The sequence below is a fragment of the Gorilla gorilla genome, chromosome 6 (assembly GCF_029281585.2).
Source record: "Gorilla gorilla gorilla isolate KB3781 chromosome 6, NHGRI_mGorGor1-v2.1_pri, whole genome shotgun sequence".
In the NCBI taxonomy this organism is placed as follows: domain Eukaryota; kingdom Metazoa; phylum Chordata; class Mammalia; order Primates; family Hominidae; genus Gorilla; species Gorilla gorilla.
In genome coordinates, this window is record NC_073230.2 from 166,433,133 (window position 1) to 166,450,020 (window position 16,888).

General features: G+C 53.9%; 1 protein-coding gene across 4 annotated transcripts in view; it reads right to left on the reverse strand.

Moving 5' to 3' along the window:
• Positions 1 to 707: 707 nt before the first annotated feature.
• PTPRN2 (protein tyrosine phosphatase receptor type N2) overlaps positions 708 to 16,888 on the reverse strand; it is a 1,029,630-nt gene continuing 1,013,449 nt past the window's right edge. For all 4 annotated transcript variants that reach the window (XM_055347412.2, XM_055347413.2, XM_055347411.2 and 1 more), the window contains 2 exons: positions 10,980 to 11,053; positions 708 to 2,491 (listed from right to left, as the gene is read on the reverse strand). In XM_055347412.2, coding sequence (XP_055203387.1) covers positions 2,420 to 2,491; positions 10,980 to 11,053 — 146 coding nt within the window. In that variant the 3' untranslated portion in view covers positions 708 to 2,419. The remainder of the gene's footprint in view (positions 2,492 to 10,979; positions 11,054 to 16,888) is intronic.

Below are 16,888 nucleotides of genomic sequence, written 5' to 3' on the forward strand. Positions count from 1 at the left end.
GTGCATTAACAAATATCATTCAATATTTGTTTCTTCAACACCAAGCTCCTCTAGCTGGAGGGCACTGCTTAGGAGTTACCTGATTTTGGGACGAGCCCACTCTGCTGTCCTCGGTCTCTCACTGTTGCCAGCGGAGATAGCCGAGGGCAGGACGGAAGGTTGGTCGCTGCACCACGCCCCGGAGTGCCTGCCTGTTTGCTTACAGTTTGAATATTCCCGCTGCATTTTCCTGCCAGGTGGAGGGGTGTGATTGTGTGGCTGGTGGGGACGAGGTCTCCCTTCCCACCAGGGACAGAAGGACAGTCCTTGGAATTGGAGTGCTAGGTGAGAGACATTATGAGCCTCACTGGGTCAGGGCCCGTTGTTAGCATCTAGGACTGAGAATGGGGAGGAAGGGGGCATCTCCCACCCCAGGGTGCCCAATCCAGGTGGTGCCAGTGCACGGAGGGGCACGGAGGGTGTGTGTGGCATGGATGCGATCTGCGGCTCCTTACTGAGACTGTTTAATCCTGTTTTAAAGATGAAACCTCAGTGACACCCTGGCCGTTAGTACACATCTAATGCTGCAGATAAAGTAGCAACATGACCTGGAGTTCTAGGAAACGCCCACGCTTTGTTTCGGCATCGAAATACATGTCCAGTGGCTTAGGAAACAAAAAGACGGATGGACACAATTGTTCCTCCTCCCCAAATAAAGACCACCTGAATGTGAAATCAGAAGTTTAATATGACACAATTAAATATATTTGTATATCTCACACCGGAGGTTTCTCTTCAAACATAAGGAGTTAGAAATTACAAGTAGGCATATGCTTTCTATATTCAGATAAATTCATTTCGATTAATTAAATTCCAGATAGAGAGAAGTAATTTTGGAAAAGAAATGATAGCTATATTAAAGCAGATATTCATTACAATACCATGTAGAGACATAAGCAATATTTTGGCATCATTCTGTCTGCTCGGTAGGCCGTGTTCCCTCTGGTAGGGCCTTTGGAGAGTACCATCTATCTAAGAGGGAGGAATGCTGTGGGAAGGGCAGGATGGAGGTGGGTTTTCTACGCTGAACCCCACACAGGAAATCTGCAGCCCACACAGCTGCCTCTGCGCCGCCTTCCATGTGATCATCCTGGTCAATGAAGTGCATTGTCCTATTTCTGGGGTAGGGGGTGATGGCGAATCTGATACTCAAATGTTATTTTGTCAAATCCGAATCATCTCTACGTGCTTAGGTTTACATGATGTCAAAACACGTGGTTCATTAAGTGATCCCGGGAAGAGGGGCAGGGCCGGTCGGCTGGTTTCTCACTTCCCTTCCAGGCTCTACGCAGTGCGTGCAGGTCGCCCTGATCTCCTCTCCCGGGAGGGAAATGCTCGCAGCCCTCTCTGGGTCTCCTTGCGTCTCCTCCCCTCCCGGGAGGGAAATGCTCGCAGCCCTCTCCGAGTCGCCCTGTTCTCCTTCTCTCCCAGGAGGGAAATGTCCCCTCTCTGGGGCCCCACAGGTCCGGGACGTGCCTGGAGGAGCCAGCGGGGGCCTGGCAGGGTTCGTGTGCTCCCGGGGACCCTCATAGCTTGCTCAATGCCCAGATTTGTTCTTCCTGGTTCTGGTTATCTCACAGGTAAGCGTTCACGGGGGCATCTGTTTTCATAACGTAGAAATCAATATTTTAACATTAAAAACACATCTCAATGTTGGGGTGCATCTGTAACTTTGCAAAGGTGAGGTCAGGGGAGTGCCAGCCTCAAGTGGGCACTACCCATGGGGTGCACAGGTGTCTGCCCCCGGGGAGCCCCTGAATCACTCTGTTTGGGCTGACAGGTGTGGCTGACGGGGCCGTCCATGGTAACCGGGGCAGTGTTGATGGAGAAGCAGCGAGGAGCTGTGATTGTCTCACTTGCCCCGAAGCTGCAGGACGTTCAGTTCTGTCCCCGCGGCTTCTCCCAATGATAAACTCTCTCAAAGAGAAATGCGAAACGTGCCTTGTGTGCCCGGCGGCCTCACTGAGTGCTGCCAGCTTCCCCGGCCACTCCTGCACAGTGGATCCACCCTCCCGAAAGTGGCAGATGACAAGCACACTCTTCCCGGAAACCGCCTCGAACGTGCTGGCTACTGCATTGTTAACACAACTTCAACTAAGAAGGTGAACGGGTGCTTCAAGAAAAAGTATTTTTTTTAAGCAAGTGAAAATTGATGAACTGATTCCCCTCCACCCGTAACTGGATTTTTCCACAAATCTCTCTTTATTATTGTTTGATTAAACAAAAATACACTTTTAACTGCTAAACTGCGCTGACTACGGGAGAGCTAAGGGCCCTATTACTATGCAGTTATAATAGAAGACACACAATTAAAGTCAGATCATGATTCCCGACAACATCCGTGGGGTGGGGGCTCCCCTGAGGCCCCCGAGGCTGCCGCTCACTGGGGAAGGGCCTTGAGGATGGCGTTCACCTCCTCAGCCACGGCTGTCAGGGCGAACTCAAACTGCTCCTGCAGGGCGAGAAACGAGAGAAGTGCCAATGAGAGCGGCGTCCCCCCGACTCCTGCCACAGCGTCGGCTCCCTGCAGATGACAGCGGCGTCCCCCCCACTCCTGCCACAGCGTCATCTCCCTGCAAATGAGAGTGGCGTCCCCCCCACTCCTGCCACAGCATCGGCTCCCTGCAAATGAGAGCGGCGTGCCCCGTTCCCAACGCAGCATCAGCTCCCCGGGCCATTTCGCAGAAAGAAATTGTTTAGCAAAAAAAAAGCGAAAGGCTCAGATTTCCTTAGAAAGGACAACGTACCCTTCGGTTTGGGAGACCCAACAGTGACACATGTTTGAGCTTCTCTCGCACTAGAAAAGCCTCATCTTACCCCCTGCGGAGAGAAGCTGCCCACAGAAGCAGCGAGAAGGAAACGGTTCCTGCGTACTGCCCTATCCTTCTGACCCTACGACTCCACGATTCCTCCTCACAGCCGCCCGCCTTGGTGGACGGTGTGAGGGGCAGGTGCAGACACTAGAAAGACGTGGCCATTAAAACTCACAATGAGGGCCATGCTTGGGCGTTTCCTGTCCTTGGAAGTGTGGTGTTATCATCGCTTTTGAAATCCACCTGTTACTCAGACCAAACCCACTCCGTTCCACATGCTGAGAAACCTCCCCTTGTCCACACCCCTCCTGGCTCAGGGCATGCGCGTCCACAGCCACTTGGGCAGGCACACCTGAGGGGCACCCCTCCCTCCACGGACAGCCTGCCGAGAGCATCCAGTGGGCACGAGGGATGGGTTCATGATGCCAGGACTATTCGCTCCTCCAAAGACCAGGGCTTAGCGCCGGAGAGCGTATCTGCCTCCTCTCCCACAGATGAGGTGGATAAATGCTCATTTCCTCTTGCTCTTCAGTTTCCACCTCAAAACACTGCTATGGAAAACTCGAAAGCAGGCCAGCAGCACTCCAGCTACAGCTGAGAACGCGTGGACGGAAACAACACTGTTACCCAGCTAACAACTTCTGGAAGGAAAGCCCTGTTGACGGCTCCAATATTTGATCATTTAAGGAACAGGGTAGCCCCAAGCCAGAAACGATGATTAATTTCCAGTTTTGAATGTTTAGTGCGTAACAGAAACATGGAAAATAGCTTGAACCGAGACATCAGAAAGTCAAAATAATGTGATGCTCACTTTGAGACAAAAGACAGTTTCTCCTTTCATATTCTTCTGCCCTGACGCTGACGGAATGGTCTGCTGGACTCTACCTGCCTTTGGTAGTGTGGCCACGCGGCCTCTTAGTGTACGTGTTAGAACCTATTATTAAAGGAGTCAACTGAGCCTGGTGGCCACCTCAGGGTGGGACCCGGGGAGATGTGTCTTCCTGAGCCCCGTCTCTCTCCCCTCTGCACTGCCAGAGGGCACCTTTCTGCTCCTCGAAATCACGTGGGAGCTGCCCCTGTGGGGGCAGGGGCTCAGGTCGGGCTGTGCCGGGAAGGTCCGCAAACGTTCTGTCTAAATGCTGACTCCTGCCCCTCCCACACCAAGTGTGCTCGATGAAGGTGCTGTTTAGGGGATCCAGGCTAAATACACAACAGCCATCCAGACCATTTCTTCCCCAGTGCTGGGCTGCCAGTGCCCTGAGGCTCTGTGAGGGCTTGGAGATGCCAAAAATTAAGCGTGGCTTTTTGGGAAGCGAAATGCAAGTGTCATCTATCTATTTACATCTTCCGACACACTGGAAATCTAGCCTGAGAAATGATCTTTAAAGGGAAGAATAGAGAAGCGCTGCGGCCCCGCAGCCCCGTCATGCAGTGGAGGCTAGAAAGCGCTCCACCCCCAGGGCCGGGTGCTAATCCTGCAGAGCTGCCCGGCGGCCTCTCATGCCGCCACTTGCGGCATCCAACAGGAAAGCCCAATATCCATGCTATGGGGGAGGGGACGGGCAGGGGGAACTCCACCAGGGTCTGGATCATAACTGTTTCCAACACTGCACAGTCACTGGACAGAGCAGCAGGAAGGGAACCGGGCCACAGAGACAGGTGCTCTACTCACTGGCCATGTTTGGCAATTGTTACCGCACTGTTTAGCTCAAAGGAGAAGCTCCACCGGGCGTGTGGGCTGGTGTGTGCCGTGCACCTTACTCAGAGCCCACTGGGCCCTGTGGGCGTCGGCTGGCAGGAGGAGGGGGTGCTTCCCGGAGGGGTGCTGTGAGCCTCAGAGCTGGCGTTTGAGGGGACAGGGGCTTGTGGATCATCTTGTCCTTTATCGTGAAGTGTCAGCTGCATGCAGCGCCGGGATGTAGCACCCACGCCCTGTAGGTCCTCGAAGGTCTGTGGCCACGTTCTGAGCAGAATCCGCTGAGCAAGTATCACCTAGACCCACGCTCTAGATCCCGGGTAGGCTGGGAAAACCCCAGCATTTGGATAACTTTTATGATAGGAGTTTATTTCAAAGGAGTAAAATACAACAGCAACAGATGACCAGATGACCATCTTAGCCTAAACTGCGTCTCAGTGCCAGCAGTCTGAACAGGAGGGGTGCAAAGCCTCCTGGGTTTGCAAAGACAGGACATTTGAGAGGCCAAGTCAGGACATTCTAAGCAAGAAAGCATTTTTGAACACATACTACAATAAAATTTGAGGCCTGCTGGAGAAAGATCCCACGGCTTCTTCCAGTAGAACTGCACCCCGTGGAGAAGTGGCTGAGGTGGGACGGCCGAGCCGGGCTCAGGCCAGGTCAGGCTGTCTGGTCACCACCCCTGGGTCCACGCTGGACAGCGAGTGGGAACGCCCCTTCTCAGGCTGTCCTGGGACAACCACGGGGTGCCCACATAGTTGGTGGAGGGATGGAGGCTGCAGGAGCTGCCATGGCTCTCGGACACCCACTGCTGGGGTAAGGGTCAGCCAGGGCTGGAAGCCGTGGAGCTTTGCGGAGGCTGCTTGGATTTCTATTTGTGCTTATGTTTATATTTGTAATCCTTCAGGTGTAAACAAAGGCCTGGGTGGAGATGTACAAATAGGAACCTTAAAGGGGGCCTCAGTGAGTGTGTCTCTGAGCCACCTGTGCCCTCCAGGAGGCTGCAAACATACCTGCGGGGCAGCTTCCCCCAGCACCTCTCAAAAGGGGGTGAGGACGACACACCTTCCTGTGTCTGTCACCTTCAACTTCTCTTTTCACAAAAGTAGACAAGCTCCAAGCCACACCGTGAGAGTTGAGCCCTGCCCAAGTTAGGGACTAGGCATTGTGTGTGTGTACACCAGGGCGGAGGGACAGAGATGGAGATGGAGAGAGATGGGAGACAGATGGAGAGAGACAGAGAGAGGTGGAGAGAGATGGAGAGCAGTGGAGAGAGACAGAGAGAGGCGGAGAGAGACGGAGAGAGGCGGAGAGAGACGGAGAGAGGCGGAGAGAGGCGGAGAGAGACGGAGAGAGGCGGAGAGAGGTGGAGAGAGGCGGAGAGAGACGGAGAGAGGCGGAGAGAGGTGGAGAGAGATGGACAGAGGTAGAGAGAGGTGGAGAGAGGTGGAGAGAGATGGACAGAGGTGGAGAGAGGTGGAGAACTATGGAAATGAACAGTTTCAATGGCACGGGAGGCCTTGGGAGAGGTGGGCTGCAGGCCTGGAGCTGACGTGTGAGCGTGGACTGTGCTACGCGTGACAGAATCCGTGTCTGTCATTCCGGTGCTGTGCTGGGTTGGGAAGATAGGAGCATGTCTGGGCAATGCCCTGCTTCTGGGATGGAGGACAACACCGGGTACGTCTGAGGAGGAGGCTGAGGTCAGCCTTTAGGACAAGGGGCTGGTGCAGAAGAAAATGGGGAAGAAACTAAAATGCAGATGTGAGACGGCAGGTTGGGGAGAGTGACGCACGGGCAGCACGTGGACATGCGCGGGGCCTCCCGTCCAGTGAGGAGGGGGCGGGGCCTCCCGTCCAGTGAGGAGGGCGTGGGGCTTCTTGGGTGTGGGACACACTCATCACTGGCTCTACTTCTGGAACTGACAGATGTAAAAGAGGAAACACCATTGTGGGCAGGAAAGTGTTAAGGTCCTTGGTTAAATGGGAAACTCTTGAGACGTGTGGAGGGAAGGGAAGAACCCATCATCTACCACAGAGGCATGGACGGGAGAGAGGGGTGATTTCAGCCTTGTCTGGCATCCCTCGTGTCTGCTGAGGGTGTGTGCACACGGGAATGTGTGCGGGTGTGTGTGCGCGCATGCAGCTGTGTGTGGATGTGCATCGTGTGTGTGGGTGTGTGCAGCAGTGCAGGTGTGCATGGGTGTGTACAGGTGGGTGTGTGGATGTGTGTGGGGGTGTGCACAGCTGTGCAGGTGTGTGGGTGTGCAGGGTCCATGACTGTGTGTGGGTGTGCACCGTGCATACAGCTGTGGAGGTGTGTGGGTGTGTGCAGTGTGCATGGGTGTGTGTGCGCACCCCGTGGGTGGGTGTGTAGGCGTGTGTGGGGTGTATGCATGGGTGTGTGCAGGTGTGTGGGTGTGTGCAGTGTGTGTGGCTGAGTGGTGTTTGTGGGTGTCTGTGGGGGTGTGTGCAATGTGTGGGTGTGCGCAGTGTCCGTGGCTGTGTGTAGGTGTGCACTGTGTGCAGGTGTGTGGGTGTGAGCAGTGTGCATGGCTGTGTGTGGGTGTGCACCACATGCGTGGGTGTGTAGGGGTGTGTGTGGGTGTGTGCCTGGGTGTGTGCATGGGGATGCGCAGTGTGTGGCTGAGTGTGGGTGTGCACTGCGTGAGTGGGTGTGGTGTGTGTGGATGTACACATGGGTGTGTGCAGGTGTGTGGGTGTGCAGTGTCCCTGGCTGCGTGTGGGTGTGCGCTGTGTGCAGGTGTGTGGGTGTGCGCAGTGTGTGTGGCTGAGTGAGTGTGCCGCCTCTCTGGCAGCTCGTGTGGTGTCAAAGCCCGCACTGCCGTTCAGCCCCTGGGTGCCTGGACTTCTCTTCTAAGATGATGGAGTTTGTGGTCGGGGACTGAGTTGCCAAATGCTCAGGTGGGCGCTGGTGAAATATTTTCTATTCGACCCAAATTCCAGGGAGGAAACAGCTCTCCTGAGGGGCATCTTTTTTACCACAACGATGATATTTTGCTGTCAGGGCCTGTGGTCATCCTGGTCATGGTCTCCGGGCGCTCACCATAGACGGCTCGCTCTTTCCTTGTCTTCAGTTCCAAACCAGGCGACGTGACTTCCTCTGTTCAAAGGAGCTGCAGGCGCCTGCTCTTGGCTTCGTAGAAACAAGCATTCAGATTGGACAGCAGCATTTTGCCCAAATAATTTTTCTATCTTTGTGAAATTGAACTTCTAGGGGAAGTTTAGTCTCGGGGCGATGTTGGGCAGTGCAGTCATGGATTAAGATGTGATGGTGACTTTCGCATGGTTCCCATTTCCTTATGCCTTGAAGTTCCAGGAGCTGAATTTATGTGCATGCTCCAAGACGGCTCCTGAACACACACCCTGAGGAAGAGGGTGAACTCCTCCGGACGCCCAGTCCAAGAAGGAAGCAGCTAGGAAGCTGAGTCTGTTATCTGGAGTGCAGAAAACGGAGCTTTGGGTCACCAAGTGATCTGGGCAACAGGGCTGGGGTGCCTATGTGTTATCATCTTGCTATTTATTTATTTATTTATATTTAAGTTCTGGGATACAGGTGCAGGACGGGCAGCTTTGTTACATAGGTAAACGTATGCCATGGTGGTTTGCTGCACCCATGAATCCATCACCGAGGAATTAAGCTCGGCATGCATTAGCTATCGATCCTGATGCTCCCCCTCCCCCTTCCCCACTGACAGGCCCCAGTGTGTGCTATTCCCTTCCCAGTGTCCATGTGTTCTCATTGTTCAGCTGTCATTTATAAGTGAGAACAGGCAGTGTTTGGTTTTCTGTTCCTGTGTTTGTTTGCTGAGGATGATGGCTTCCAGCCCCATCCATGTCACTGTAAAGGACATGATCTCATTCCTTTTTATGGCTGCATAGTCTTCCATGGTGTATATGTGCCACATTTTCTTTATCCAGTCTATCACTGATGGGCATTTGGGTTGGTTCCATGTCTTTGCTGCCATCTTGCCATTTAAAAATGGAGTAGAACGGAAGACCTGGCATGTAATGATTGTGACTGTGGCTTCCTCTTTCTCTGATGAGTCCCAAAGCACCTCACTTCACGAAGGGTCCTGGGACCACCGTTGCGCACCTCAGCCATCTGTGTGCCAGGAAGGGCTTGTTCTGGCAAACAGGATACACACAATGGAGGCTTGGAGGGTTTGCTCCTTGCGATTTTTTTCACTTTTGGCAAAGATATCCCCTTGCGATGATTTTGCCCAGACCCATCCTAAAGCCAGTGTGTGTTCTGGGCAAACTCACCCGTCTGGAGGGAAGAGGCTGCCTGACAGGCAGGTGTTCTGGGTGAACTCACCCGTCTGGAGGGAGAGGCTGCCTGAGAGGCAGGCAGAGGTGTGGGGAGGAAACTACTTTGAATTTAGATTTCCTGGGGCTTATCCCAGAGTGGGCCTCACTGTGGAGTCACGAACACACCTGCCTGAGGTGGCTCTCGCTGACCATTCCTGGTAATGCGTGCCCCGTTCTCCCAGCCTCCATGGCCTCCTCTGTCCAGTTCAGAGCCACCTGAAGCTCACAGGATGCAGGGCCAGCCAGAAGGTGGTGCGTGCCAGCCTTGACGAGGCCACCTCTTTTACTGCTAGGCAGCCAGTCCAGGAGGATGGTCAGTGCGGCAAGACGGACCCTTCCATGGCTGGACCCTTCCATGGCTGGACCCTTCCATGGCACAAAACCTGGAACTCCTTGGTACAGAGAGGCCAGACACACGTCAACCTCACGTCCAGTTCCTGTTGAGCCAAAGCTCATGAGAACTTTTTTGTTTTGATGGCTGTTGCTGCTGGAACAGCAGCTGTCCCGTGTCACCTCCTCTCTCGACAGCCTCGCAACACGTGCCGAATGCTGTTGTGAACAAGCAGAAGGAAAGACAGACGTGTGCACAGTCCCAGCTTCTCCCCGCGGGACACTGAGTAACCACACAGGGAAAAATCATCACGCAGCCACGCAGAAACCTCCAGACACACACGCCTCAGTGGGTGTGGATGTGCCGCTCCCTCGTGAGGGACAGTCCTGCCCCCTGCCCTGACCATGGGGGACGTGGGACACGCCTAGACAAGAGACGTTCCACAAAGACAGAGCAAGGCTGCTGGTGCTCTAGAAGACCTCACGGCCGTGAAGCGTCCCGGACAGCAGAGGAACCACGATGCCCCTCGTGTGGCCGCCCTGGGTGTGTCCTGCTCCAGGAGAAGCTCCCTGGGGGGGCGCGGAGGGCATCACTGGGCCTGTCGGTCAGACGGTGGTTTGTGTTGGAAGCTCCCTGGGGGGGCGCGGAGGGCATCGCTGGGCCTGTCGGTCAGACGGTGGTTTGTGTCGGAAGCTCCCTGGGGGGGCGCGGAGGGCATCGCTGGGCCTGTCGGTCAGACGGTGGTTTGTGTCGGAAGCTCCCTGGGGGGGGGGGCACGGAGGGCATCGCTGGGCCTGTCGGTCGGTGGTTTGCATCGGTGCTGACTTCCTGAGTTTGGTCACTGTGCTGTGGTTATGTGAGGTATTCACATTTGGGGAAACTTGGTGGAGGGTTGGTGGATTATTTCTGCATTTTATTTATATTTTTTGCTCGGGAGCCTGAGGCAGGAGAATCGCTTGAACCTGGGAGGTGGAGGTTGCAGTGAGCTGAGATCGTGCCACTGCACTCCAGCCTGGGTGACAGAGTGAGACTCTGTCTCAGAAAGCAACAACAACAACAAACAAACAACAACAACAACAACAAAAACCGAATAAAATATAGTGTCCCAAGACTTACAAAGAACTTTCACAAAATCACGTGATGGTCCTACCAGTTGCACAGAGAGGGCGAAATGAAACCAAGGAGCAGAGAGGCCAAAGGCACACCAACCCCAGCCTCAGGGCCAGAGAGACCAGACACACGTCAACCTCACGTCCAGTTCTTGTTGAGCCAAAGCTCACCAGAATTTTTTTTGTTTTGACCCCTGTTGCTGCAAACTGGACCTCTTCAGCAAGCATGAGGGATTTTGGGTGCTCGAGGATGCTGTGCCCTGGGGGCCTCCACAAAGCGCAGGCCCCGGAGAGGCCAGGCAGCGCTCAGAGAGCTCAGAACATCCTCCTGAGGGTTCTGGGATTTATCGTCAACCTCTTTCTACAAAAATGCAGCGTTCTCCCCCCACCCCCAAATCTAGTGAATGGAAAGAGCCAGTGGATCGAGTTCCTAGGACTTGAGATGTGGCTGCATCTGGAGGTGTTGCAGGAGACGCCAGTGGACCTTTGGGGGCCCAGAAGTGACCCCGCCCACACAAGGCCGGCATGGACGAGGCCGGTCAGAGCAGAGCAATCGGTGTGCGGCTCACATTAAACCAGGCCCTCCCCGTGCTCCTCTCAGGAACACGGCCACAGAGAGGCACCTTGAATGGGTCTGCGTCCCGGAGGAGAGACTGACAGTACCTTCGTCTGGACCATGCCGGGTCTCTGGTCCCTCAAGTGCTCCAGGGTCGCTGCGATATCAATCTCTTTAGCACCTGCAACAAACCACAAATTGGGCTGAGTTCAGAGCACAAGATAATCCATGCCACATCTGTCAATCTCCTGCTAGCCACGTTCCCTCTGGGCTGAGAGGCCAATTGAAAATTATTACGCTCATCCCTCAGCCGGCTGGCAGGCGGCTGCAATTTCAGTGTTCATGTAGAAGACGAAGGCAGGGGCAGCTTTCATTAGCATTAATTCCAGAAAGCTGGGCTGAAAAATTGTTATAAGTTGCTCATACAGATACTTACCAACAGCAGGCCGTCACCATCAGAAACCAAAGCTGTACTGGTTTTCTTTTCTTTCTTTTTTTTTTTTTTTTGTGACACTTCAGGGAATGTAGTACATCATAGGGAGCCATATACAAACTTTAACTTTGATTGCATAGGATTACTTTTTTATTTAAAAAAATAAAAAATCAGATTAATTTAGATTAACGGACTCAACCTTAATATTGGCTTTTAACTGTAGAGTTTCCTGCTTTTTAAACTCAAATGTTCCACGTTTTGGGACTGGGTAAAGGTAGCCCGTAGCTACTCCCAGCTCGGTGGTTCACCGAAAGCTCCATCCTCCTGTAGACAGCACCGATCTCACGGCAGGTGATGCTGGCTGCACTCAAATCATGCTACTTAAGTTTTAAATTTTAAGCTAATAATTAATTCAGCACATATTGTTGTTTTTCCATTTTGCTAGGTTCTTTAGTAGACAGATAATGAGCAAGACGGGGTCCCGACCTCTCCAGCGTGTTGCAGTTGAGAAGGGCAGACAGGACACAGCCGCCAGGATGAGAAACACGGAGAAGCGTGGGATGAGGAGCAGGAGGCAGCTCCGAAGCGGGTCAGAATGCCACAGGGAAACCCACATGGGTGCCAGGCACTTCATGTCACCTCTACCGAACACGGTGAACTGAGAACTGTGGTCACCCGAGTCGCAGATGAGGAAATAGAGACGCGGCCAATGGCATGTCCAAGCCACAGACAGGAAGAAGCCGCAGCCATTGGAACCCCAACTACCGTGGGAAGGACAGCGCTGGCCGAAGACCTGAGGAGGCCCGGGTGGCCCAGAGTCAGGTGGTCCCCAGGCCTTTCTCTCCGGCCGCAACCTGAGTGCACACCACATTCCTCACCCAGCGAATCAGGAGAGAAGCTTTAAAATTCCCGAGGTTCCTCAATTTCCTTTCCCTGTGGTTCTGTGGCTTCATGGGGTGGCAACCGTGAAGCCAGTGGGGGCTCAGGCTCCAGGAGGATCATCCCAGCAGGGTAGCAGGTGCCTGCGAAGCACCTCCAAGTCACAGCAGGTGCCTGCGAAGCACCTCCAAGTCAGAACTGCGGGCAGCCGGGAGGGAACGGCAGGGGTGGCGGGGAGGCCTGGGGAGGACACACGTTGGAACCAAATGTCATGTTTGCATGAAGGGAGAACAAAGCCGGTGGTGTGGACAATCTGGCTGTCAGGACAGCCCCACAGCGGCTCCACCAGGGAGGCCGGGCACGAGATGACCACCCCACCTGCCCCGCCTGGCTGGTGGGTCTCCCCACCTTTGAGCACAGAAGGTGGAGACACTGGCGTTTCCTGGCAGGAACAGGGCTCGTGGTGATGGGAGCCACTGTCGGGGCTAAGCTGGCCGTCCCTCCAGCTCCCATCCCCTGGTTAAAGGACCCCATTCTCCTGGGCAGGGAACACCATGAGAGCCACCACCTTTTAAGCCAGAGCCTCTGCAGGCATAAAAGGAGGCTCTCTTTTGGGGCAGCCCCTGTGAGCTCGGCCACCAGGGAACTAGCTGGCAGCTCACACGGGTGGAAGGCGGGGTCAGGTGCACGGGTTTGCTTAATTGCTCCTTTTGGGTCTCCAAAGGCCTAAAAAGTCGACAAGGCTACAGTAAATACAATCTTGTTTTAAAAGAAATCCATAAATTTAAAACAGCCTGACACAAACGGGTGAGTTTGTTAAATGGTAGAGAGGAAGGGAGGAAGCCGAAGGACCCCTCCTGCGGCCACGACTGTGGCGGCCGAGGAAGCCGCTTCCTCTCCTCCTCCTCCTCCCACGGGCACTCCTGCAGTTGGTGCCTGCACAGCAGAATCATGGCAGAAACGACGCAGGGGAACTGGCCTCTCTGAGACAAGCTTGTCTTATGAAAGTCAAGTCCCTGCATGGAGAGCACCGGGTTAGTCTCAGTGTCACTGCACAAATGTTCGTGCTTAAGCCAAAACAACTCAGAAATGCCCACATTGTCTGTTGCACCCATGACTGTACCTTTGGTAGGAGCTGTGGCTTCTGGACACGTTGAACCCAGAACTGTGCTGCAATTTAAATGTGAAAAATACCACAACTGTAGGCAGAAGGATAAATAAGCTGCAATTCACAGCATCTTTCAAGCATCTCAAGTTGGTATAGAGGCTCAAGCTAAACACAGACCCCAGCTGGGGCTCACCCAAAGGAAGGCCGCTGGCCACCATGTACCCCACAGACACTGTGCACCCCACAGCCAGCATGCACCCCACACACCCCACAGCCACCACACACCCCACACACCCCACAGCCACCACACACCCCATGGGCACCACACACCCCACAGCCAGCATGCACCCCACACATCCCACTGTCATCACACACCCCACACACCCCACAGCCACCACACACCCCACAGCCACCACACACCCGACACACCCCACAGCCACCACACACCCCACAGGCACCACGCACCCCATAGTCACCACACACCCCACAGCCACCACACACCCCACAGCCACCACACACCCCACAGCCAGCACGCACCCCATAGCCACCACACAACCCACAGCCACCACACACCCCACAGCCAGCACGCACCCCACAGCCAGCACACACCCCACAGCCACCACCCAACCCATAGCTGGCACACACCCCATGACCACCACACACTCCATGGCCACCACATACCCTACAGGAACCATGCACTCTATGGCCACTGCACACCCTGTGGCCACTGACCACACACCCCACAGCCACCGTGCACCCCACGGCCACCACGCACCACATTCTGCTTGATTGGCTCTTTAGAAATCATCCAGAAGAAATGGCAAGACGTTTGCTGTTTAATTACCATGTGTAAAAAACAATAACATAACTAAATAGCTTCCCAATAAAAATAATTCTATGTATTTTTACATATTTCTATGTACAGGGAAACCTGCCCTCTCATTTAGAAGGGAAGTCATCGTGCATAGCGGCTGGCCATGTGAATAATAGCTCAGAAACGGGGAAATGTACAGGCTCCATCTAACACTGGGTCTCATAACTCCTCACACACCCCGACTGCTGACCTCAGCGAGACGCTGACCTGGACCACGTGGGGAGGGGATGGGCCGAGGTGCAGGACGAGGGAGGCTCCATGTGCTGGGGCCTCACACCCACGTTTAGAGCACGCTGTTTGTCTTCAGCCATACGCTGCTGGGTTTGGAAACCGGGTTCTAATACACAAAATGTATTACAACCAGTCTTGTGTAATTAAAAACGTAAGATGTCTATTGGCTTTTAAGAATTTTTCCCAAAACCAAAAAAGGTGAGTTAAAGGCAGGAGCGCTGGGGTTGCCGACAGACGTCGAGTTGTGTCACATGACGCGGGGAAGCTCGGGCTACAGTGCTGAGGTGTGGGTTTCCGCTCTGCGTGCCTACGCTGGGCCTGGCCGGGAAGCTGGATGGGCCAGCCTCACCTCTGGAGGGGCTTTTCTCCCATTTCCAGGGTCCAGTGAGGGTCCAGTGAGATGACGCATGATTACGTGTAATTTACAAAACACATTTGATGCTCAGGCAACCTCACTGATCTCGTGAGCAAACTCTTCTGGGAGACAGTGAAATCCAATCAGTTATGTTCTCTGAAGCCTTCCAGGCACGAGGACAGCAGCGGCTTCTACGGGGACCCCTCAGCTTTCTGTCTCAGGAGTCATGAACCTCAGGAGAAGCAAGTGTGGTATAAATAGTCTGACTCAAGAGACAGGGAGCTCTCAGCCCTCCTGAGACATCATGTTGAGGGTTCATCTGGGCCACAGAGTTAAAGCCTCTCTCCGTTAGGTGGCTTTAGGGTACCTGCTTTCAGTCCCTGAAACTTCTTTTTTAAAACGACTGTCAACAGCAATGTCATCTGAAGGGCTGTGTGTATGATGGTGCTAGTGGGAATCCTGGGAGACTGTCCCTCACTGGCAACCGCCCTCCCAAATTCTGGCTGGAGCCATGAAGCTGTCAGGAGCTGTAGCAGGTGTGGGCGAGGAAGGGGCTCTCCCTCCGCGTGCACTGATCTCTGCAGATGGCTGTTGCTGGCGGCTGTCTCCCAGAGTGGCGTCGTCATCCTCAGATAAAATGTGATGGATAAAGTCTCTCTTATTTCATGACATCGTGGCTCCCTCTCAGGCGGTGGTTTGTGAGGAAAAGTGAAAAAAGGGAAGGAGAAAGACTTGCCGGGTCATCCCCAGACAACACGGGGAGAACCGGGCAGAAATACAAAATGACACGGGAGCATGCCTCCGAGTCGCGCTGAGCCCGAGACCAAAACTGAAGAGCGGAGGAAACGGAGTTAACGCTTAAAAAGTGTGCAGCACCAACATTAGGTCCATAATGATGCAGTAGGAAAATCAATTGTCTGCTGTGGATGGCTCCTGCTTCTTGCATGCCAGAATTAAGACTAACTCCTTACTTCAAGTGCGGTGGAGACAGAAGCTTTCATAGAGCCCATGCATGAGATCTTTCATAAGGGACAGACCCTGGATAGCCAGGCTCAGGCTGGGCGCCGGATCCTGCCCGCTCTCGTGCCCTCCTGAGCATGGGTGTGGCCAGGCCGGGTGCCGGATCCTGCCCGCTCTTGTGCCCTCCTGAGCATGGGTGTGGCCAGGCCGGGCAGGGGCACAACGTTGGCATTGATAAAGCACCTGCTGGGTGGGTAGGGTGGGATAGGGTGGGCGTGTGTCCCCCTTCACTTGATAAAAGGCTTTTCTTAGTGTCAAAGGATTCATTTAAAGCCTCCACTGCATAGAAAGCTCCCTCTAGTGCATTTAAAATAGAATTCTGTCTTGAAAAATCCAATTTTGCTGACAAGGTGAAGGAGCAGCTAACGAAAGTTAAATTCCAGGTAAACAGAAAGGCCCAGTGGTGTGACGCTCACATCGAAAAGCCTGCAAACAATCGAGGAGTCAGCGCACACACAAAGAAAATCCAGATGGAAGGAAAGAAAGGAACCTCAATGATGTCTACCGGGGACAGAGCGTGGGGTCCACGGAGAAGTTCCAGGCGCTTTCCACCTAAGAAACATCGTGGTGATTCAAACACCAGGGAAATGAATGGACTCAGTGGAGCCACTTTCTGCTACTTGACCAGGTTTAATTCGAGTTGTCCACGTCGGGAATCTACAGGGAAGTGACGCAGGCTGCCATCTTGTTCAGCATCCCAGTGTGGTGGGTGCCCCAGTGTGGCGGGCGCCCCAGTGTGGTGGGTGCCCCAGTGTGGTGAGCGTCCCAGTGTGGTGGGTGCCCCAGTGTGGTGAGCACCGGCCGAGTCAGTTTGGGTTGGGCTGCACCTTCGTGCCTGGGACACCCAGGAAGACCCACCTCTCTCGTGTTAGTGGACCAGGGAGGGAGCCACAGACACCAGGCTCTGCGTGCTCCGCTGGCACCCGAATGGCCACTGGGTACCATCCCGTGCCAAGCTCAGCAAATGTAAATCGCTCTCATTGTTATTTTCTAATTCACTCAGGGCTCATTGGGTTAAAAGTTTATACATTGGTTAAATACATTTGTAAGACAACAGAGGGATTTTTTTAGCTTTAGATAAAAAATGTTAACCATTAAACAAAAGCCATTAAAAGA